The following is a 25,291-nucleotide window of genomic DNA, read 5'->3' on the forward strand; positions in this document are numbered from 1 at the left end:
TTGGATGTAAGGTTGTAGAAATATAAGTGAGACTGTCTTTTGCTCAAGGAAACCACCTAATTGGTGGTTAAGGTATAGGTTTCTTGTCATTCAGAAGACATCTCCTTCAAGCTGAGTTCAATTCTGGGTGATATAACACAGACACTTCTAAGCAGTTTTCTGTTAATGGGTAGCTATTGCAATTCTCCAAAGTTAACACTTAAAAAAACACCACCACCAGTTTATCCTACAGTCCTAAATTTTCCAAATAGTCCTGTATCCATGGACTAACCAGATCTGACTCTTCCAGTAGGAACTGGATGATTCTGGGTGACAACAGCATTAGAGACAAGATAGTAGGACATTGGCTAAAATTGGCAATTAAATCACCCCAAACTCATTAAAGATAACAGGTATTTCATTGAACTAGTGAATGACTCAGAAATGGACCATGTCCATGATCCTAATTATTTAAATACAACTGTGAGGTTCTTGATACTCACATCCCACTCCCTTCTACCACTACTTGGATAGTAAAACATCTGCAACAAAACAATCAAACTCAAGAAAGCACTAAGAATCTCATTGTTTAACTCTGAGCTATAAATACTCTTGATATTCAAACACAAGTTCCATTTGGTCATCCTAACCCATTATTAGTGGATTATGAAACAGTCATAGCCTTGTAAAAAGTCTTCAAAATCCAGGAAGCATAGCAATGCAGAATTTCATTTTACTTCTCTCAAAACCAAATTACATAAAAAAAGCAGATTAATTAATCAAGGCAGAATAATTGATATTATAAATGAACCTTTATTAAAGACACTTCAATGCCATTTGTTAAACACTTCCAATATCTTTACAATGTATTCTCAATGTACAACATTGTACCATATTAGTGTAATAAATAAATAACTTTTTACACAAAAATTAATACTTCCTCTTTCACATTGCCTCTCAGAAGCAGCAGATTCACATATTTAGTGGAAGTAACATTTAAACATCCAAAACTAAATTTCCCAAAATGTTAATATGGCAAATGTGCTTAGCAATTCCAATGGTGATACCTTTTTCCTATGCCTTTCCCCATTTATCTTCACCTTTACCTTTTTCATCTAGTAACCAAACCTTTACAAGTTCACTTTTCTTTAGAAAGCATGTCACTTACTCTCTTTATGAACAAGACAAACAATGCACCCTGAATATGTTTCCCTATTAGCTGACCCTTTTTCTTTAAAATCACCAAATAAGCTACAAGTTGGCACCTTATATCATTGGACTCCTATTCCAAAGTCCGAGTATGTTTAATTGTCTGGAGATAGGGAGATGATGAAATGATGCATTACTTCAGAAAGTCCAGGTTCAGCTAAAAAGCAGATGACAAAACTTGTCTTATAAAGCTATACATCTGCCAACTGAAGGAGAAGGAAGAGTAATTTGATGCCATAGTAATCAGATATTTAAAAGCTCTCCCTTACTTAAAGGGAGAGAGTATGTTTTACCACAGCTTTCCTATTAATTAGAGAAAGCCCTCTGCTCACAAAATTATGTAGAAAAAGGCTTGCACATGGCACACCAAAGCCTCTGGCTGTTTCCTATCCAGTTGCTGTAGCAAGATACTAAACCTCACAACAGAGAAATAACCTGTGCCAGATGGCCTTCTAATGCCTATTTAATAGAGTTCCAGGAGAAAAATCTGGTGTCAAAGTTCCCTTTACAGTCAATCTGTAAATATAAGAACATACCAAAAAGCTTTTCTTGGTTTTCAGAGTAGATCAAGTCTATTCTGCCCTTCCCACAAATAAAGCATTTGTTATATTATGTCCCTAATACGAACTCCTAATATCCTAAACTAAATCACGTTTCCTATCTTTATTTCTCTGAAACTGGCCTTTAAGTCAAGGTAAAGAAAATAAGGAGAAGAACACACACAACTTGATGTTGCCCTACAGACAATGTCCTAACCTATGTTTACCAACTTTGGGTCAGAGCTACAATTGGTCAAGTGGGCTGGAGAATTGACTTTTGGGAACTACATAGTACCAATATAAAAAAAAGATAGCAATTTTATTTTTAAAATCCACTCTTAGGTTATAAAAACAGTTTTTATGTATGTGTTCATATTTGTGTTGAACACTTAACTGAACTTAAAACTGTATAAAAATTAAAGCAGAGTAGCCTAAGGGGATCCACGCTTTTTGAATAATTCTCCTTGATAGATCTTAAGTCAAAAGTCTCTCTCAATACAGAGAAGACCTTCAGAATTTGAGCAACTATCTATGAACCTGAATTCTAAGTCTGACTTGAAAAGAAAAGGAAATTAGGTGTGCGTGTGCAAAAGGATTGTTCAGTGTGTCAGGTTACTGCATAAGCAATATTAGCAATATATTTTGAAATCTCTAAAAATGGTGCCAAGGTGCCAAGAGAAAACAATAACTTCCTATGAGAAATAAAACAGCATGAGGATGTCTCTATAATCTTCTTACTCCTTCTGCTTTTTGAGGGGAGCTTGGCAGTTAAATGTTGTTCCACAAGGATCATTGCTAGTGCAATGAACATTTAATATTTAAACAGAAGTCAGGATTTTACACAAGATTGCTTGCATCTATATTAAGGTTGAAACTGTATAGATAGGCATATATTCCACAAGGCACCATAGTGCTAGAATGTTTCAATGTGTCCTAAAAAATTCCTGTATACTGCCACTCCCTCCTCTGGCGCAAGCCAATTTACACCAACTAGAAACTCTGCCATTGATTCAGTCATGTTTCAAAAAGTAGGTATTGGAGATATCCTTGGAGCATTTGGCTTACCCCTGCACAGCAATGTTACAAGAGCAGACTTTAGTTTGCTTTAAGCTCAGAGCATTACAATCCTATGGATTCACTTGGGATCAAGTTTACAGAAGAAATGTGTTGTCCACCATTGTGCTATCAATATCTCTGAGAAGATAAACTAACGAACCAGTTCAATGCTAGCTATTTGAGAGGTGATTGGCAAAGAACACTGGGGCAAATGACACATTCCACCTAATCTGCTTGAACACTCTCCTCAGCTCCATGTCTGAGCCTACACACAGTTCTTCAGCTTGTAGTCTCAATAGAAATGTCACTTGTGCATGCACACATTTTGAAGGTTAAGTGTTCAGCTCTTGAAGGTAGAGCACTTCTCTCAAATAGCACACCTTTACAGTGGGTTACCATAGAAAGGGCATTTTTATCAGTGTGATCTTCCCTATGTAAAGTTTGTGGTCCCAACCTCAAAAGTTTTAACTACGACACCAGAACTATTTATCTTGGAGATGGGTGGAAAAGATTTAAAAATAGAAAAAACTGTTAACAATGAAAAAACAATGCATATTGTCAGCATTATATAATTTCACTCAGTCACACATGCACCAAGGGATAAAACAGCCTCTGTTAAAAGATATATATATATTTATAGATATTTATATATATAAATATCTATAAATATATATTTCATATATATATATATATATGAAAACTCTTATGTACACATTTGTTATCAAATACTTCTTTCACTTTACATCGTAACATTTTGCATTTCTGTGCTTTATCTGCAAGCCAACATGGAGCCACTGATCCTTCTCAGGGAAGTTTTAACAACTATTTACAAGCGGGCAACGCAGAAACAGTGCTCTGTTCCCTTACTCAAGCTTGCTTCTTATACCTCATGGAGTTGTCACTTTTTCTTTAATTTGCAAAGCTGTCCATTCAGACTTTGAGGTAGAAGTAGCCTAGATAATTCTGTGCAAATAAGTGGGAGAGACAGAGGGAGCACGCTCGCAAGTTTCCTGGGTCCCTTGTCAGCCTTTCAGTGGCTGGACTCCGGGAGTGAGGTGAGTGACCTTGTTAAATGCCCATTGGAGACAAGCCGTGGCTGCACTTCTCCCCCAGGTAATGCCTCAGATAGTTCAGCACTTTCTTTTTGGTGTAGCAGAGAGCCTTCACCAGGCAATAAACAGTTATAAGGCTCACAGTCGGCCAAGAGCTGTGAAGGACCTGTAAGACAATGAAAAGCAAGAACGTTTAAGGACAGAGTTTCTCAAACTATGCTCTTAATTTCTACCACCTCCTCTTTCTCTGTACAGAGGCCTAAGTATAAGTAAAATCTAATTCTGCTTAATCTTATTTGTATCTGGCTTTGATTTTTCCATTCACAATTTAACTTGGGCTGTATTTGATGCCAGAGAACGTTTGCTGTATGGCAGACCTGGGCCTTTCATGGTCCACAGGCCTTTGGGCTGTCCCTGTCCAGCCTGCTAGAGGTCAGTTGGAAATTAGAAATCACATGCAAATAAATGTGCTACGAGGGCGGGAGGAAAAACTGCGCTCCTTCAGTTGGCTGGCGAATGCAGGAGAGCAAGGAGAGAAAGCGCTTTTCTGCAGCTGCACAGCACTTACCCCTCACCTGAAGCAGCCTGACACGGCGGTGGTAACAGTCATGTGAGGAGACATGGGCTCGGCCACTCACCACTGCCTTAGTCGAAGCATGGCCATGCAAATGAGTGGGCAGAGCACAACCAGGAGCTGTTGGTTTGGTCCTCCACAACAGTCCCAGTGGCTCATGTGGTCCTTTGGGAAAATTGCCCACCCTGCTATAAAGTATTTCTATAGTCCAGTGGTGGCGAACCTATGGCACGCGTGAGTGGCACTCAGAGCCTTCTCTGTGGCACCTGCGCCATCGCCCCAGCCCTGCCTCCCCCCATGGTCCCTTCCTCAGAGGAGAGTTGCCCCCGGATGTAGCCTGAGTGGGGCAGCACAGCCAAGGACATGGCAGCCGGGTAGCAAGGACAAGATTCCGCCCTCACGCCCCATCACGCGCAGATGATGCATGGTGTGGGTGGAGGGCATGGCCATCATGGTGCTGCAGGGCCGCCTAAGCAATCTGCTGCACCAGGCCATGGAGGCAGTAGGTGGCCCTGCGGGCGGAAGGGTGGGGGCAGGGCAGGCCAGAGTGGTGACAAGTGGGGGGCGGGAAGGTTTTTGGGCACTCGATGTCTAAAAGGTTCGCCATCACTGCTATAGTCCATAAAGAGAGACCCAGCCTCACTAGTGGTTCTCACCCAACACAAGATTTGGAAATTCAGCAGAAATCTCTGACTTCCCCCCACCCATAGGGGCTAGTGATACAGAATTGTCTTTAGAGCCATGATGGCCCAGTGGTTAGAATGCAGTATTGCAGACTAACTGAGCTTACTGTCAGGAGTTCAATCCTCACCAGCTCAAGGTTGACTCAGCTTTTCATCCTGAGGTCGGTAAAATGAGGACCCAGATTGTTGCAGGCAATATGCTGACATTGTAAATCGCTTGGACAGGGCGGTAAAGAACTGTGAAGCGGTATATAAGTCTAAATCCTATTGCTAATTTGATCGAGGCCTGCTTTAAATAAGGAAACTTTTGCAACCATTTGGCAGACCTGAGCAATCGTTTCTAGTGCATGAGAATCAATTATCACTTGTGCGTCTTATATCAGAGAAAGCTAAACATTTTGATTTTTTTATAATCTACTCAATATGTCTCAGAGTACTAACTGAACATTGCTTTAAAATCAATGAAGCCTGTGTATAAAGTCAGATCAGAATGATTTACATATTTATTGGCCATATATTACAGCACTAAGCAGTAGTATATCTTAGATCATCCTGGTTAGAACCTGGCTTGCTTATCCATTAGAATAAGTTAAATGTTTCAAGTAATTCAGCATAGACTTTCAGGTTTCTAGAAGATCAGCAGTTTGGGTAGTTCTGTCACTTCTACTGCCCAAAGGACTACATTAGCTATAACCCAGTTTTATATGCACCCTGGGGCAAATTACATTCCAGCAGCAATTAAATTGTTTACCGCTAAAATAGCTCCTTGACTATTGTATGGCATTCAACCTGGCCTATTTATAAACCTACAGGCACTGTAGACCATTCAATCAAACTTTCTTTGGACTCTGTTCAAGTCTCCAAAATGTGTTCCTAATGCAGTTTTGAGGCTTGAAGCTAGTGTACCAACCATTAAGGGCAGCTTGGAGCAAGATTAACTTCACCCTTCAGAAACCTGTTTGATTCTGCAAGGTTGTACTGATAGACAGCTGCCAATTTTGTTGGTATCAGACTTGTATGGAGGAATTATCTAATCTCAGCCTTTCTCCTGAATATATAGACCAATTAAACCTTATGGAGGCCAAATCAATGAATTAGGGACAATGATCATCAGAATTTTATCACCAAATGTTAAGTTGGTATAAGCTCTCTATTTTAGGCTATTTACACAATCAAACCACAAAAAATATAGAAGGGCCTTTTCTACAGCCTGTGTTAATGTTCTTCCTTCTGCTCTATTGCACTTGTGGCTCTAGGGAGGCAGATATTCCAGCCAAATTCTCTTCTTACATACATACGTCTTACATGATATCCCAAGATATACTTTGTTTCTCTAATTATTTTCATATTTGAGGGTCAAGCATAAAAATGTTATGTTTATTTTTAAAGGAATGTCAACTCTTCATTTACATTCCAGGTTACTAAATCCTCTTATTGAGCCACACCACTACGCAAAACTTTGATTCGGATTTGTTCTTCTATTGTTTTATGATAATTTCTGGATAATAGGTTTACTGTAGCAATCTATTTTTTTTCTCTTTACTAAAACACTCAGTTCTTATATTCTTTGCCAGAAATAGTTTGGTTTCTACACTCCAACAGTCCTCCTGGGCAAAAATGCTGACTAAAAAAAGAAAAACAACAAGAGCCAATCTTGGTTTTCTATTTATTTTCCAGAGGACTCCTATATGCTTCTAGAAGAAAAATCAAATACAAGATAACAACTACAAAGGGATCATTTTGAGGAAAAGGATGGACCAATTTGAAACAGACCTAAGCCAGGGTTACCGTATCTGGGCTAGAACAATCCAAATGGCCACTAAATGGCAGCAAAGAGACTAGTCCTACTTAAAGCTTATATATCTGTCCGTCACCCATCTTGCCATTTTAAATGCAGAGATATTTATTTACATCTCAACTTTTTCTTTTTAAAAATAACTCAGAACAGCGAACATAACCAACACACTTTCCTCCCTCTATTGTCGCTACAAAAACAACTCTGTGGCGAGTTGGGCTGAGAGTGAGTGCCTGGCTCAAGGTCACCCCATTGGGCTCTCATGCCTAAAGCGGGACTAGAAACAGTTTCCCCCTTTGTAGTCAGGTGCCTTACGAGAGAGATGAGAGTGAGTGACTGCCAAAGGTAACCTGAAAAGCGTGGGAGGTATTTTAAGAACTAAATCAAAAAAATAGGCACATACCTTTGCTGTCCTCTAGAGGTGACTTGCTTGGGCAAGCCGCTGACATCCTGTCATGATTGCTAGGGTAAATAGTGCCACTGATATCTGGTTTTCTATTGTCCGTATTCGTGCTGCATTTTAGAGGGCTAGGACAGTTAGCAGTAAGTGCACCATCATGCTTGTCGGGCTCCTTGCTACTGGAAGTATTCGGAGTCCTGGCCTCTGCCGCCAGAGAATAGTAATCTGGATCCTTGGGATAAACGTTCTTGGTACCCACACTTCCCTCATAGTCAGTATAAGCGGCAGGCAGGCTATAGGCTTGAGGTAGAAAGGAAGACAAATGTAACAAACTGGAATTATATTCAGGTAGAAGAAATAGCAATGGTTTCATGAGTCTGCCCGTTACTGATAGGTAGGCCAAGTATATTATTCTGGGTCAGTGGCCCAAATTCCCAATTAACAAGGATGACTGGTTAGGAATTCTGGAGTTTTGTATTTGTGTTTCATGCTAGAGAGCCCCCTTCATTGTTCCACAGAGCTGAGTAGGCATATGCCACAATTCTTTTGAACTGTAGGTAGTCCTCAACTTTCAACCCTTTGTTTAGTGACCGTTCAAAGTTAACAACAGCATTGGGAAAAGTGACTTAGGACCATTTTCCACACCTACGATGATTGCAGCATCCCCAGAGTCACATGATCAAAATTTGGATGCCTGGCAACTGGCATGTGTTTTATGACGGCTGCAGGTTCCCGGGGTCATGTGATCCCCTTCGTAACCTTCTGACTAGCAAAATAAAGGGAGAAGACAGATTCACTTAACAACCACATTATTAAGTTAACAACTGCAGCGATTCACTTTAACAACTCTAGCAAGAAAGAAAGGCAACGCTCACTGAACAAGTATCTGCCTAACAATGGAAATGTTGGGCTCAGTTGTGGTTGTAAGTCAAGGACCACCTTCACAGAAAAAGCCAAAGATATGGATATAGCTTCCCAAGTAACCCAATTTTTACTCGAAATAAACAACGTGTTCCTATTTCCCAATTCTGCAACTATTGCACGTGGCACGTTAAAGGTATTTAGAGGTATGCTTTCAAGTGACCTTAGCATTCAAGAAAAAATTGCTTGGACTTTTTACGACAAATAATAAATTATGCAAAACAAGTTTTGGGTGCATTTTTTTAAAAAAAGTGAGTCATGAAATCTGTATACATTAGCTCATCATCACCATCAAGAATGAGCCATTATTAAAAATGTTCTATAATGGGAAATTGCTACTGAGTTAAGGAAGATAGGTTTAGCAACATGTGCAGCTGAACAATCAAACAAAGAGAGTATGATCTGAGGCAGAAATGTGGCAGGGAAGAATAAACCTTAGTAAAATTCTGGAGGTGTGATTGCAAAAGAAAGCTACTTATATGTATGCATGGGTGTGTATGTGTGCGCGCGTACACGGATGTGTTGGAATTCTGTAGGAGAAGCTTGTTTACCTCTTCTTTAAATAATGGCCTTCTTGGGCCACTTTCTCTACCCATTTTTCTTCTGCCTTATTTGTAAAATGCATCTACATTTGGAGGGTTGTGGGCCAATACATTTAACTGAAATAACTACGTGTTGCTATGAATATCAATAAAAAACCCCACCTGACTCAGTACAAGGTATCACTGAAAGACTCTGAGATTTATACTCTTCTTTTTGAAATGACAGGCTCCACACCTCAAAGCACACTAAACTTCCATGTCTACTCGTCGTTTCTTCTTTAACAACTTCTACTTGTCAATAATAATCCTAAGGTTAGGATGGGGTGAAGACTGTATCGGTGGTTCTAGTGCCTTGGTGGAAAGGCCACAGTATGTTTTTATATTGTTGCTTTTCTGGTTGTTGTGAACTGCACCAGAATCATTATGTGTGTGAGACAGGCAGCTCCATAGGTTTTTTTTTAATAAATAAATGTTTAAGAGAATATGTAAATTATACAACTGTAGGTGTTTTTTTTTACAGTATAATCATTACTGACAGTCTGCTATTTAATAAAACAGATGGAGAGGCTGTATCACTGAAAAAAAAGTGTCCCTTGTTACAGATGAACATTTTTCAAAGTTAAAAACTGTTGCCCCAGTTTGCTTTGTGTCTCTTTATGAAAGAAAATTGAAGCAGCCCACTTTCCATACCTGTATTGTCTGTAAGAAGCATCCTATCGGGAATGTCCTCTCCTTTCCAAGACTCTTTATCATAGCCTAAGCATATCTTTGGCTGTCGGTAAATGACAGAGTGAGCATCACCCTCTGCGTCCCTTCCTCTAATGAGCTGGCAAACACCTGTAACCAAATGATAAAGATGTTGTCGAATTGCAGGCTTGGCCAACTTTTACAGATAACGATATTCTCATCTTACAGAATATGGAACAGGTAGAGAAGCCTGCAAAGTTCATTTGAGGGAGTTAGCAGATTACATCTGCATGATGCCTGCATGGATTACGGTTGATCCCTTGACTTACAACTGTAGTGGAGCCTGCTTGTAAGTTGTGACTGTCGTAAAACAGGTCACCCATATGACCAATGCAGTTTTAGGATCTTTTTGCAGCAGTTATTAAGTGAATGCCACGGACATTAAGTGAACTCGCAGTCATTAAGCAAGCCAGTAGTATGCTATGGGCCCGTTTTGCAAAATCGTCATACAACACGGTCACATGACCATGGGCTGATGCAAATGGCTGTGAATGTGGGCTGGTTGCCAAGTGCACAACACATGATTGCAGGGTGGGGGAGTGTCAGAATTTTGGAACCAGGTCATAAGTACTCCTGGGGAGGTCCATTGTAATTTCAAATGGTTGTTATGTAAGGACTAACTGTACTAATGTGATTATCAGCTTTACTGCCCCTGATGTCTTTCATGGTCATAAGCTGAAGACAACCTGTATAGTGCTGTATAATTAGCAGACAGACTGAAGTAGAGTACAGGTGGTCCTCGACCTACAACCACAATTGAGCCCAACATTCCTGTTCTTAAGTGAGACATTTATTAAGTGAATTTTGCCCCATTTTATGAGCCTTCTTGCCACAGTTGTTAAGTGAATCATTGCAGTTGTTAAGTTAGTGACACAGTTGTTGAGTGGATCCGGATTCTCCATTGACTTTGCTTGTCAGAAGATCACAAAAGCGGATCACATGACCTCGGGACACTGCAACTGTCATAAATATGAGCCAGTTGCCCAGCATCCAAATTTTGATCATGGGGATGCTGCAATGGTCATAAGTATGAAAAACGCTCACTTTTTTTTTTTTAACTGACATTTTAACTTTGAACGGTCTCACTAAATCAGATATGTCAAACACAAGGTCCAGGGGATGGATGCGGCCCATGAAGCCATCCTGGAAACAGTGAGGGAACGGGCCCCGCTGCTTTGGCCCTAGCCCAGGCCAACCAGGAACCAATGTATAATTTTGTGGTGGCCATCTTGGCACTTGCCCCGGTGGACCATGCCTTGGCACTTGCCCCAGTCCCACCCCCTTCTGCCAGAGACCCTCAGATTTGTCCCACTCCTGCCCAGGCCCCCACAGGCACCTTTGACGTGAATGATATAGAAGTGGCCGCCCCCACCCAGTAGGCCACACTCACTCCATCCACGCCTACCCAATAGGCTGCACCCACTCTGGCCACACCCACCCGGGCCCCTGAGGGCAACTGCAATGCTGATGCGGCCCTCAGTGAAATTGAGTTTGACGCCCCTGCACTAAATGAACTGTCATAAGTTAAGGGCTAACTGTGTACATACAGAAATGTCTGGTGATCAGTGATAAACTCTACAGATTTAAGGCTTTTTCCTCCTCAGGCAAAACTGCAAATATAGGCTGCTGCTTATTTTATTATAGCCTACCTGTTTTCTCATCTTTTGTTATGTGTCAGTTGTGTAAGCCCCCTTGAAGAGTAGAAGAAATTGCTATGCTTTTTCTGAACAGAAAAGCAATTTGTAATAGTTTTAATAGCAGTGCACCTCTGAGTTTTTGGCCTGCATCTTTTGCAAAAAAAATAAAAATAAAAATAGACACAGCCCTGTTTCCCCCAAAACGTACCGTTGCTCTGGATTTGGCCATTGGGCTGTTGGCCATTTTCCACTCTCCCAACTATTTCTTGTCGATCTGAAAGTGTCCCCTGGGAGGAAAGATAGCTTGGCACATCAGGGGGTACAATAGTCTCATCTTGAAAAACAGGAAAAAGAGAGAAAAAGTAAAAAACCAATGTCACAATACAAGGAATAGTGTTGAAATTCAAAAACAGCAGAAGCCATGCTGGCTCGGGAATTCTGGGAGCTGAAGTCCACAGGTCATAAAGTGGCTGTAATTGCCTAGCCCTGATCTAAACAAACTGGGAATGGTGTAGAGACCAGTTCTAGGCACCATTATATTCCCCCAAAAAATATTAAATGATGGTTGGGAATGTCTGGAAATTACATTAACCGGGAAAGATTCTATATATTCCAGAAATAAGTAAAGTAGCATTCTGGGGGCTGCCCTAAACATTTACCTCCGTCAATATAAAAATTAACTGAGATATTCCCATTGCATTCCCAATGAAGAGGGGATGCCACTGATTTTCTCTTAACTTGCTGGCCTAATCATGGGCCATAAAAATCAGCCCATGGGTGAATCATGGTCATTATTGAAGCAAGGTCTGCATCCCCTTTGGAGTCACATTTCAAGAGCAAGAACTCTAACCTGAACCAAAGAACTTATATCACAGAACCAACAATTTAATTAAAACCATGCCTTTTGTTTTACAGTTCTGAGCAGATAATGATAAGGTTTGTATTCAAATCACTGCAATGCTTTTTGAATCTTATTTTTGAGCTTACCAATTTTATGAAAAAAGAGCATCATAGCATTTGACTTTAACAGCATTCAAATTTTTTGAGCAAAGATTGCTTTGTACCAAGGTAAAATTCAAAGCATATTTAGGATAATAGTCAAATCGCTGATACATAAAGCTATGCTTAGGGAAGGTGCAATCTCTTGGAAGGATGAGTTGGTTATTTCTTATGATTTAATGTTCTGGCCACCAAAAACAATTATTATGGACTAACCTGTGTTTGTGACACTGTATTCTTCACTCTTCTTTCGGGTATGATAGATGATGCACACCCAAACCAGAGATGTTAAGACGATGCTACAGACTACAGCAATGGTCATGATTCCAAAAGTGGTTCCATCTTTCCGGCAGCCAAGTGAAGGCAATACACTAACTTGGCTGTGTGCCCGTTCTGTTCCGACTGTATTTGAGATTTCACATGTATACTTCCCAGCATCTTCTAACACAACATTCCGAACAATAAGCAGCTGATTGCCTGGTGTAAAGTGATGCCTTTCGGTAACAGCCAGAGAATGGTCACCCTTCAGCCAGTTAATGCGTGGAGGTGGACTTCCAGTTGCTTTGCACTGCAGAACCACAGTTTCACCAACAGACACAACACGGTCTTCCAATGGTTGAACCAAACTTGGAGTCTCTACAAGATTCCAAAAAGAAATGATACCACATAAATGATGTCATCCTATTTCTGATAACATAGGAAGGAGCATTCTGACATTCAGAGTTCCTTTACAAGATGCATACGCTGCCATTCTGAACTCCACTTAATGACCAGTCACTTAGCAGATTTACAACCTAGTTCCAGAGTTCTGATGGCTAATTCTCCTCTCCCAATCACAAAATCACATTTTGGTTGTTTGGCAACCAGCTCCCAATCTATGACCAATCCAGGTATCTGTCCCATATCCTATACTTACCCACTTGATTTATTGCTCCCGAGTGAAAGAGTTTCAAATTTTGCCTCCTTTAAATTTCACTTTCTTAACTTTCTGTGCATTTCTCTAGGGGATCGTTTTGGATTTATTGTTCACTTGTGCAGTAAAGATAATCTAACAAACTTTTCTTTGATGTATAAGCGTTTCTTACCCAGCACGGTCAGGGTGGCATTGGCTGACACGGAACCTGCAGAGTTCTGAGCAGTGCAGCTGTAAACACCCATGTCGTCTATCTTCACGTCAGTAATGAAAAAGACATCGTCGTCGGGCATGACGTGCATGCGGCGTTCCCGAGCTGCAGGGAAGTCTGTCCCTCCGTCCTTCTGCCAAGCAATCTGCGGAAGGGGATGCCCACGAGCAGCACATTCCAACCGAGCAGTTGTTCCAGTCCGGGCTGCAATGTCATAGGGGGTTTTGAGGAAAGACGGCAACACTGTGGAAGATAAAAGAGAGTGACTGTACCCCAAGCTAGTAAAGAATATTGGCTGGGCAGCTCAATTGCAAATAGGACTCAAACTCTCTCTCTTTTTTTTTTTTTTACTATAGCATGTTAACATCCTCTAACTTGCTACAAAAATGTAGCTTTTTTGGAAGAAAAAAAAAAGACAGACATTTATAGGGATGCAATTTGACCACACAGTTCAACTCCTTCGTTCAATGGAGCTTACACACTAGCGTTCAGACATTATGAGTTAAAATTAAAACACGGCATTCTAAAGGAGTGTTTTAAGTTCATTTAAGAAGTTCCAGAGACTAACACTTAAATAAAGGCAATGAGAAAAATCCCAATGAGCCAAGCCAGTGTTTATTAAGACTGATGCGTCTTAACTCCCATCACTTGTCCAGGGAATAATTTTTACACAATGGCAAACCAGTCCTTTGTGCAATAAATTCGAAAGGAAATATTACTGGTGTTCACAACACTTTGGAGTCATTTCCCTTTTTGTTGCTATACTTTAACACACGGGTTTCAAACTTGATTGCATCACATGATGTATCTTGATATTTCGTGACATTTTTTGCCTTTGCGGAGGCAGCGTGGGCGTGGCCTGCGTGTGACGCATCCAGCCCACGGGCCGCTAGTTTGACACCCCAGCTTTAACACATTGTTTCTCAACCTTCACAGTTTAAGATGTGTGGACTTCAACTCCCAGAATTCTCCAGTTAGCTTTCTGGCTGGGGAATTCTGGGAGTTGAAGTCTATACACATCTTCAAGTTACCAAGGTTGAGAAACACTGCTCTAATACTTGCATCTAGAAAGAGAGAGGCTGGGGTCACTTTCTCCAAGTTAGTGCCTCGAGGTTTTAGGTCTCAGAAACTCAGCAAATCCTAGCTGGAAAATTCTGGAAGTTGAAGTGTACATATCTGGAACTTTTTCAGGATAAAGGAAGCAGTTTAACAACATTATAATAACAATAGGAAAAGCTCATTTCTAGAATGCAAACAATGTTCAAGCCACATTTTTCCTCACTCACCATTAACGGTAAGCTGAGATTTCTGAGAATAGGTAGAGCCAAAATGATTGGTAATGATGCATTGATAGCGTCCCTCGTGCGAAAAAGTGACACGGCGCAAGTGCAGAATGGTTGTGTACTCTATCACCACGCCATCCCTGGCTCGGACATGTGCAAAGTTCTCCATCTCGGCATGGTGAAGAATCTCGTTGTCTTTCTTCCAGGCAAAGGTCATCGGAGAGCTGCTGCTACTGGCTGCGGAGCAGGTGAGACGAATGTCTTTGCCAAGAACAGCGATAGTAGTTTCTGGTTCAACAATAATTTTGGGTTTGGGAAAATCGTCTGGAAAAGAAATGAACCATTCCCTCTTTAAAAGGACGCACCGGGTATCCAAATCATGCCAGAAAGCTTTAGTGGACTGTCATTAAGAAAAGCAGTCTGCTTCAGCTAATCTCCGACAATGAAATTCAAATATAGTACAACTGTACACGTTATCCCACTGGGAGTCTCAATCCCTGCTCCCCGTTTCCCTTGCATTTCTTATAGAATTTCACTGAAAAGGTACAATGCCACAGAAAAATCCAGTGTTTTGGGGAAACAACAGCAAAGCAGATTGTCACTGCCTTCTTTCAGGATGCTGTTTGTTTGTTTACTTCCCTCAGAAACATGGTTTGGTTTTGAAACATTCCTCATAGCTCCCCATCTAAGCACTAACCATTCCTGGCCCTCCCACCTACAGCTAGTCCTTGCTTAATGATTAATCAAAGATATGAATAGAATAGAATAGAATAGAATAGAATAGAATAGAATAGAATAGAATAGAATAGAATAGAATAGAATAGAGCTGGAAGGGACCTTGGAGGTCTTCTAGTCCAGTCCCCTGTTCAAGCAGGAGAACCTATTCCATCTCAGACAAGTGACTGTCTAGATTTTTCTTAAAAATCTCCAGTGATGGAGCACCACAATTTCCGGAGGCAAGCTGTTCCATTGGTTAATTGTCCTCACTGTCAGGAAGTTTCTCCTTAATTCCAGGTTGCTTCTCTCTCTGATTGGTTTCCAATCATTGTTTCTTGTCCTTCCCTCTGATGCTTTGGTGAATAATGTGACCCCCTCTTCTTTGTGGCAACCCCTCAAATACTGGAATACTGCTATCATGTCTCCCCTATTTCTTCTTTTCTTTAGACTAGCCAAACCCAAGTCCTGCAGCCGTTCTTCGTATGTTTTAGTCTCCAGGCCTCTGATCAACTTAATTGCTGTTCTCTGAATTTTTGCCTCATCCTTGAAGTTATAACTGCTGTACATATGATTGTGTTTTAAGCATTTAATAACTGGCTCACATTTACGTCACATAACTTTCCAATCCTTTTTGACAGTTTTTGGCAAAAACTGCCCATTTGGGAGAATGGATTTGCTTAACGTCCACATGGTTCACTAAATGACCACATGTTGGACTCCCGGTTCTGCGGCGTAGTACATGGCTGAGGGATTGAGGAGCTCCGGACCCCACGGTTAGTTTTGTCCTGCCAGGGGACCCTAAATGGGTCTAAAGTCGCCCCAAAGAGGGGCACCCCAATGATCACAGAACTACGATGGTCATCCCGCTCAATCCGGGGGAAGCTCTCTAACCCAACAGAAAAAAGGCTGGCCACACATCGGTGACCAGCCCAAGTTACTTGCAGCCAAAGTTCAAAGGCACTAACCAAAACAATGGTGAACAGCATGCTTGAAACTGGGTGAGGAATTCAACCTTCTCTCTCCTATTTTGTATCTGATTTCCTGGAAAAGATTCCCAAGAAGCAAAAATCCTCCCAAAATGAGAAGGGAGAGGACTACACCCCCATCCTCTCATAGACGGAAGCGGCAAATTAAACTCTTATAGGGAACAAAAATATATTGAAATGAGGTTAAAAATACTACAGTCTGGATAAATTTGAAAACTAAGATAACTGTTAAAATTCCATACCTAAAAAAGTATTGATGAAATTAGAAAAAAAATAATAACACTTTGCTTTAAAAGCTGGAAAATGAACAGCTACTGACATCTAGTGGAGGATTAGAGAAAACTATAGCTGCATTGACTCAGAATTTGGCAAGATGCCCAGAAATATCAAAAAACAACTGGGAACAAAGCATTGGACTATCTACTACAGAGTAAAATTATATATGGTTAGAAACTGCTGACCTTCTGGGATTATAAACATACTGAGCTGCATTTTTAAGTTTAAGAACTGTTTGCAGAGAAAGAAAAACCTTGGCCTTTGGTTAATCTCCTAAGGGGAAGTTACTGGAAAACTTTCAGGTGGTTAAACACTTAGGACTGAAATCTTGGCTGGCTGATAATCATAAAAGAAGAAAGAACTGTTACAAAATACCGTTTTCAGTACTTTGATAATTGGAAACATATTGGATTTCAAAAACCATATATAAAGATAAGAATTACATAAGTTTTGGTTGTTTGGATTTTAAGATGGGCTGATTTGATAAAGCTAATTAAAGAGACTATGGTATAGGTGAAAAACTACTTAGAGAAGGGAGACAAAATGGATGGTGTATATTTATCTAAAAGTGACAGAAAACCACACCTAACGCCTTCTGCTGAACACCCCAGCGTGGAACATCAGAGATCTGCAGGAACAATGGCTCAAGACATTCCAAGCAAATACATTCCAGTAGAAAATATATGCAATGCTGCGACAGATTCAAATGACAATTGTCTTAAATCATTATGAGATTAAAAATAAATTTGATAACATAAATGAACATATCTCTAACCTAAATTCACAATTAAACAATGTTCAAAAAATGACGATAAAGAATGAACAAATAAATCAGACAATAGAATACAAATGAGAAGAAAATGACTTAAATATGGAAGCTACAAATGAAGAGAACTACAACTTAATACAAACAAAAGAAAAGCCGCAAAATTTTTCTACAACAAAGAAAATAAAAAAGATGCTTTATTTTCCAGGATTTAAAAACAAACTTGAGCACAAAAAAGAAGATTTAATAAAATGGATTAAAGAGCTGTCAGGAAAATCATTAAAGTGTGGGAGACAAAAAACAAATATTCTACTTAACAATATCTGTAAAAATACAACCTGGCAAGCTAAACCTACTGATTTGGAAAGCGACCTGGCAAAAGAAGATTAGAATTAGATTTAAGAGATGTGATTCAGCTTACCAGATGGAATACTGTATGACTAAACACCTGTTTGAATACGGTTAAAAAAATATAAAGTTTGGATATAAAGAGGCCTTATAGTAAGATTGCTAGATGGTATATGACTAAATATTTGTTTGAACATGGTTAAAAGAATAGACAAAGCTTGGACATAAAATGGCCCTATAGTAAAAGGGATAAGTTATATAAGTAGTATAATCTTTTTATAATATATGAAATGTAAAAATATTGAGGCGGTGTATTTGAATGAAAAGTTTGGATATTGAAAGATAATGAATTTTGAGAAAATTATGACTGATAAGAGTGGTTTCAATACTGAGGGATATTAAGCTTAAATAAGAATCTTGAAAACAGGACATTTAATGACTTAATACGATGACTTCTATAAATACAGTTGAAACATAAACTGATTAGAAAAGATGTTATATGTTTTAAAGTTTCCTACTTAGCGGAAATGGCAAAGATTTTGGCTTTCTTGAAAGAGCAATCGCAAGAGAAGTATTTTTTGGTGTGGAAAAGATGGATAAATTTCATAAAATGTAAGTACGATATAAAAAAATATTATTTAGTTTTTGAATAATTTATATTTAAAGTTCAAGATATTATTTAGAAGTATAATTAGAAGTATAATTATTATTACCTTTTTTTTCTTTTTTTTCTTCTTGTTTCTTTTTTTTTTCCTCTTTCTGTTTTCTATATATATTGGTGTTAAAGTATTTTATAATTTGTTTAATGACTATAATCAAATTTGTTTATGGTTTATTGGTGTTTAAATGTTTTCTTTTAAGTTTTAATTAAGCCTGTATTCAGCTCTGGGAAGATGGGGGGAGGGTATTGGGGTGGGTTGGGAGGGTTTGGGGAAGGGAATTTTATTGTAAAATTTTAAAAAATTACATATTGATCAATTACAGAAATTAATTATTATTGAACCCAGACAACACACTGTTCACTAAGCACTAAAGTTTGTTATTGTAAAAAATTAATAAAATATATTAAAAAAAATAAATGACATGTTAACAACCATATAGTTAGCTTAATAACTGCAATGACTTGTTTTATGACTTAGTAAAAATGGTCATAAAATCAAATCACATTTAACCACAATGACTTATGATTAAAATTCCAGGCACAATTGTGGTTGTTAAGTGAGGACTACTTGCATTTACTATAGTTGACAATATTTGCATTGATATGGCTACCACTGCCTGTTTCCCTTTGCATGAAATTAAGTTGAATGGTAATAGACTTTATGAAAAGCACTAGAAATAAATTGAATTAGGGATAAAGCCCTAAGAAATATCTAGAGCAGTGGTTCTCAACCTTTTTAATGCCGCGACCCCCAACCGGTCGTAAGTCGAGGACTACTCAACCGGTCATAAGTCAAGGACTAATCAATTGGTGCAGCACCATTTGCAGAATGGGACTTTTGGCGGGCTCAGCAGGGCAGAGACAGCCTGGACAATTCCTATTGGCTTCTGAAAGCCAATAGAATTAGACTCTATTCAAGGGATTCTATTCTATTGGCTTTCAAAAGCCAATAGAATAAGAGGGAGTAGCACAGCTAAGGAAAAGGGGGAAAAAATGGCGGACTGTGTTGTTTGGCAACCCCGTGAAATGGTCGTTCGACCCCAAATAGGGTCCCGACCCACAGGTTGAGAACCACTGATCTAGAGGATGACCTACAATAAGATAGCTGCTATCCTAACAAAAATATATAACAAAAAATATTATTTTTAGGATCTAAGGGGGGACAAAATTATTTTCCAATGACTTACCACTAATTCTAAGGCATGCAGAAAAAAGTATATATGTGTGTGTGTGTGTGTATGTATGTGTGTGTGTATATACATATATATATATATATATATATATATATATATATATATATATATATATATATATATATATATATAAAATAGAGTGTATATGCAAGAAATACACACATGCATCCTATCCAATTTCCACTTTTATGCAGCAAATTTTATTCATTTATTAAGTTTGTTTACCCACCCACAAGGTGACTCTGGGGGACATATGACATACAAAAACAATAAAACCACAAAAGTAAATATTTCTAACAACAATAATAAAAAATTATAATTAAAAGGTGGAAAGGGACAGGGCAGGATTGCAGGGGAGGAGGTGGGATCTTCTATTGGGTTCATTAACTGCCTGCAGCATGGTACTTCCCCATTGGAGACCTAGGCCAATTGGCAGGGCCAGGTCTTCAGGCCCTTATAGAAGAATAGAAAGGCGGGAGAGGATCTCACCCAGTGGTGAGGATCTCACCTCTAGTGAGAGGAGGGGGGGGCAAGATGTTAATTAGCTAAGAGTTACAACTATTGCAGCTGACATCATTAGTAAGAATTGCTGACAGTGGGAAAGCATCCTGGTCCTTGAAGATATGGCATATAGAGCTGTATGTCCGCCATCCAAAGCAAAGTTTGGGCCCAGCAAATGAACTCTACAGGTAGTCCTCAACTTATGATCATGACTGAGCCCAAAATTTCTGTTGCTAAGCAAGACAGTTGTTAAGTGAGTTTTGCCTTATTTTGCAACTTTCTTGCCACAGTTGTTAAGTGAGTCACAGAAGATGTTAAGTTAGTAACACAGCTGTTAAGTGAATCTGGCTTCCCCACTGATTTTGCTTGTTGGGAAAGGGGGGGTGTCATACGACTCCAAGACACTGCAACTGTCATAAATACATGCCAGTTGCCAAGCTTTAGAATTTTGATCATGTGACCAAGGGGATGCTACAATGGTCGTAAGTATGAAAAACGGTTCTAAGTCACTTTTTTCAGTGCTGTTATAATTTTTAAAGGTCACTAAATGAACTGTTGTAAGTCTTTAGTATAGTTGAGTTCCAAGCAGTTTCATTTATCAGTCCTACTCCCCCCCAATCTCTCATTTCATTATTCACCATTACCTCCTTCCCTTCCCCTGAAAAGAAGGCCAGTGACAGAAGTACCAATGACAAAAGATTGTCAAATAGTGAGATTGCTTGCCACGGCAGAACATTCATGTTTTAAGAACCGAGCTTGGAATACCAATGTCTGAAAGCTGTACCAAACATCAATTCAGTAAGTAGCCAAAGGAAAAAGCATTGGCCCAAGAAGTGACAACAATCACTCCTGGTGCATTTAGACATTCCGGCTTCCAGTTCTATCTAACATGGCTGCCTCAAGAATTCTGGGAGTTGAAGTCCACAGGTCATAAAGGGGCCATAGTTGCCCACCCCTGTTCTAGTGTCTGAGAGAAGAGACTGCAGCAGGCTGTAACATAGGGAAAAAAACGTTGGTATCAGATGGATACAGTGGATATGCTGGGCACAACCAGAGAAGGGGTGGCAAATTTATAGTTTCCTAAAGCCAAAACATCTGTGACTCTGAAGAGGGCAGGCAGACAGATAAGCAATATTATACTATCTTCTAGTACAATCCAGGCATGAGAGAAAAGACCGCATGACTCAGCTGCTCTGCCCCAACCAGTGGCTTCTACCTTGAGTGACAGGGACAGCAGTGTGTCCCTGCCCCCCCCCCCAGAGAGGCAGTACATTGTTGGGGGATGTGACAACTCCACAACTGGCAGTTGTTGCTAGACCAAGAGATTTTCCATGGCCTTCTCTACCTGCGGCTCAAATTGCTATTTTTAACAGATTAAGAAGGTGGCATGTGTTAAATAAATGCTGCTATTTCAGGGAATTCTGGGAATTGAAGTCCATGGATCCTCATGTTGCTGAGGTTGAGAAACACTGCTCTAACCTCATGCAATACACAAGGGGTGGCTACAACCACTGACAAAGAGGGTAGATTTATTATTTATTATTACTTGTTTTTTTAAAAAATAAAATATATCCATCCTCCCTCCCCAAAAAAGGTAGGTGACAGAACAACATTGAATCCTTGCAAATCGATGATTTTCTATTCAGTTGGCATGCTTTAATTGGGATTATATGGTGACTAATTTCTAATGCTTTAATATTAAATCTAATTTCTTGCCTAGGCTTACCTTATGGATTCTGCTTTCGGGAAGTTAAAAGTCTATACAGTACTCCCCAAAAAAGAAAAAAGCTCTGTGATGTGGTTATTCTGTTAAACTAAGAAATCTTTACAATCTTATTTTTGCACCAGGAGATCCCTAGATCTACCCACATAAGACCTTCACTGGTGGTTCTTAAAAATCTTAACAATCCAAACTCTACAAATTCTGCTCACTCTGTCCGTCACACTAATTGAAACCAGTCACCTACATTTTGACAAGATGAAACTCCATCATCTCAAGAGCACCTGCATTAATTGTGATGTATAATTTAGAGTTGATGGAAGAAACTTCACCCTCAAAATCCAAAATAGGCTATTGAATGGGTATCGGATGAGTCTGTCTCAAGGCTAGCTCTACGCTGCCCGCAAAGTAAGATTCACCTCATATAAGGACAACAAAAAAGCTGGGAAGAGCCTTCCTTTAATAAGAGCAAATAGAATCATTTTTGTTTTCTGCCAGAACAAAAGTCAAGTCAAATAAATCAAGAAAAATCAGCAGCTGGAGCAGTCAAGGCAATTTCAGCCAAGCTGGAACCCAAACTGAAATGAATCAAAGCAGGATATGCTATTCAGAAAGGCTGTTGCTGCTTTCTCATCCAAGCTCTAACCCCTTCTATCATCAAATTTCCATGACCACCAAATAATTCCCCAAGCAAGCTCATTTGGGATCATTGCTCCCGATAGATGCAGTGAATATGATTTACAGGTCTTCTCAATGGTGAAGGCAGACCACGAAAAGGAGATGCTACACTCCACTGCCTATGAAATAATAAGCTGACCACAAAATACATAGTCATTCCTGTGTCAGGGCTACCCTCCAAAGCAACCTCAAAATTACCATGCGGCAGCTAAGACTCACCACATACAAAACTTTCTGGGACCACTTCAAGAATATTTTTGCCCTTTAATGATTCTGGGTGGGCACAGGTGGCTTCCACAAACAGCTGTTGTTTTTTCTTGGTTAACCAGAGTGGCAACCACTTGAGCTGACAATCACAGAGGAAGCTCTCGCTGTTGATGCGTCTGGAAGAAAGCAAAGGAAGCAACGAAAAGAATAAAATGTGAATTCTTATAAAACTGGCAAAAGAAGTGTTACAAATGTTCAGGTGTGTAAAGATGGTCCTTATTAGTTGTTATATGAATATCAGCCTTGGATTAAATTACTCAGTTTGCTGCCTCCAAGTCAGTCCAACACACCATTTTGTACCTGTACAGAAAAGGCTTTGTGTCAGGCTTGTCCCAGCTTGGGCATTTAGGAAAGAAAAACCCTCAACTTTATGATGGCAGGCCTAACTCTGCTCCAAATTCAATTGGCTTTCCAAACTGTTTCATGTAACAATCTGAATCCAACCAGATTCATACAATGCTATTGCCTTGTACGGAGGGAAGGAATTTTCATTTTACTTGGAGAAGTATCATATGAAGATATAGGCCCCACTTTAAGCAGACCATGGTCACATTTTGCAGTGCTAATTTCATTCTTTAATGCAGTGTTTAAATGTATATTTTGCAGTAGATAGCATCTAGATAACCCCAATCTAATAGGCAAGTATTAACACTTTAAGATTTAAAGATGGAAAGACTACCAAAATCGTGGTTGAAAATCAGAATATAAGAAAAGTAGTTTGGTAGTAATCAATTATAGACTTAATCCAGCCTTTTCCTTTCTACAACAGCTATCGGAATTCTTTGAGAAGCTCTCAAGCACAGTATAAAGACAGTATTGTGACAATTAATTTTGACATTTGCTGCATAGCAGCTGATATGTATTAGTGTGACAATTCGCTTCTGAGAAATTCCCTGATTCATAGCCATTCATAAAACTATTCTTCATTAAGCTTTTGATTTACAGTTAAACTTAGCTTAGTGGTCATCAGTTTCTTTTGAGGTAGATCTTCCAAATTACTTTGCATATTTCTAAATAGTTGTGCCAATACCTGAAGTGGAAATGAATAAGCCCTTTAAATCTACAATTGCCAATTATTTGATAACCATGGGTTTACCACATGAATAAGCAGCCCCGCTCTGCTATGTTTAAATAAAATAAAGTTTAAGTGATTTGTGGTTGATTTTGGACAGAGCCACATATGGATGTTCCCCTCCCCCACCTTCTTCAACAATAAACTTGTAAATTTAGCTTCTGGGCATCTGTATAGGCCACACACTATTTTAGAGAGAGGGAAAGAACAGAATATATATATATCGCAAAACAGAATGTGACAAACAAGGTTCTGCTGACATAGTTGAGGTTCACTGTTTCCTTGCAGACGTTTCATTATCCAACTAGGTAACATTATCAGTGCTAGCAGCTGAGTAATGAAACGTCTCCAAAAAGACAACCAATTTCAGGCAACCAAGTTCAATGCTGAGTTACAAATATTCCCTTCTGCTGATCCCATTTTTAATTCTCCCATCCTAAATGGGTTCAAGGAGCAAATTCAAAGACAGCTTATTACTGAAATTTCTATCATACAGATATAAAAAGGGGAGGGGGGATGAGAAGGGCAGATATTCCATTATATGATCTATATGATTAGAGGACAGGAGTTTGGACTTCCTGAGCACAATGGAAAAAGGCAGAGCTGCAGCCCAATGAAATCAACCACAAGGAAGATCTGATTTCACTAATTGTGGAATTTCACTATCTGACATCTGCTTTCTTGCAAAAATAGCTCGTAAGAAGAAGAGTGCAGGGAACAATGGAATTACTGATAATATGGAAAAGGAGCTATCGGAGGGAGGAGTCGCTGGAAGAAATGTCACAAAAGTGGACCAAAATATACAGCAAATATTAGGATTCATTCCTTACAGTTCTTTCAGGTTTTTCAGCTTTGCAAAGGCATCCTCTTGAATAGACCGTATGGCGTTATTCCCAAGGTTCCTACAGAAAGTAAGCATTTATTTTAATTTATAGACATATGATAGATGTACTGTGGTGGTACAAAAGTAACTCTGTGTAAGTGTGGTTTCTTTTAATACGGCACTTTGTGATTTTCCACTTATTCATAATATCTCTGATCCTAGTAAACAGAGGATGTACAGAAATTAGGGCCCGAATGCATTTCCACATCATACTAACTTTACCAGGACATGTCACAGTGAATCTCTCATCTGTCTACTTTCGCTTCACATCCAATTTCTATCATTTTTTGTTTTAATGAATCCTAATGGTGATGAATGAAAAAAGGCAATTTATCTTATACAGGTGCTGAAAAAAATAACTTTACCACTGGTTCTTATGTTTACATGGTGGCGTAGTGGTTAGAATGCAGGACTGCAGGCTAACCCACTGCTCACTCCAGGAGTTCGATTCTGAGCAGCTCAAGGTTGACTCAGCCTTCCATCCTTCCGAGGTGGGTAAAATGAAGATCCAGATCGTTGGGGGGCAATAGGCTGGCTCTGTAAACCCCTTAGAGAGGCTGTAAAGCACTCTGAAGCAGTATATAAGTGCTGTTGCTATTATGTCCTTTGCAGCATCCCCATGGTCGTGCGATTGAGATTTGGGGATTTTGCAGCTTTATGACTTTGCAGTATCCTGTGGTCAC

General features: G+C 39.5%; 1 protein-coding gene across 2 annotated transcripts in view; it reads right to left on the reverse strand.

Moving 5' to 3' along the window:
- Window positions 1-772: 772 nt before the first annotated feature.
- The window catches only part of LRIG1 (leucine rich repeats and immunoglobulin like domains 1), a 137,905-nt gene continuing 113,386 nt past the window's right edge, over window positions 773-25,291 (reverse strand). The window contains exons 11-19 of one of the 2 annotated variants that reach the window (XM_039328764.1): window positions 24,556-24,627; window positions 22,606-22,769; window positions 14,544-14,864; window positions 13,219-13,500; window positions 12,350-12,769; window positions 11,343-11,468; window positions 9,441-9,587; window positions 7,291-7,587; window positions 773-4,001 (exon numbers count right to left, since the gene is read on the reverse strand). In XM_039328764.1, coding sequence (XP_039184698.1) covers window positions 3,814-4,001; window positions 7,291-7,587; window positions 9,441-9,587; window positions 11,343-11,468; window positions 12,350-12,769; window positions 13,219-13,500; window positions 14,544-14,864; window positions 22,606-22,769; window positions 24,556-24,627 — 2,017 coding nt within the window. In that variant the 3' untranslated portion in view covers window positions 773-3,813. The remainder of the gene's footprint in view (window positions 4,002-7,290; window positions 7,588-9,440; window positions 9,588-11,342; window positions 11,469-12,349; window positions 12,770-13,218; window positions 13,501-14,543; window positions 14,865-22,605; window positions 22,770-24,555; window positions 24,628-25,291) is intronic. The other variant, XM_039328765.1, reaches the window with a different exon arrangement.

This window comes from Crotalus tigris, unplaced genomic scaffold (assembly GCF_016545835.1).
Source record: "Crotalus tigris isolate CLP2741 ecotype Arizona unplaced genomic scaffold, ASM1654583v1 scf7180000024383.4638030, whole genome shotgun sequence".
Classification (NCBI taxonomy): Eukaryota; Metazoa; Chordata; class Lepidosauria; order Squamata; family Viperidae; genus Crotalus; species Crotalus tigris.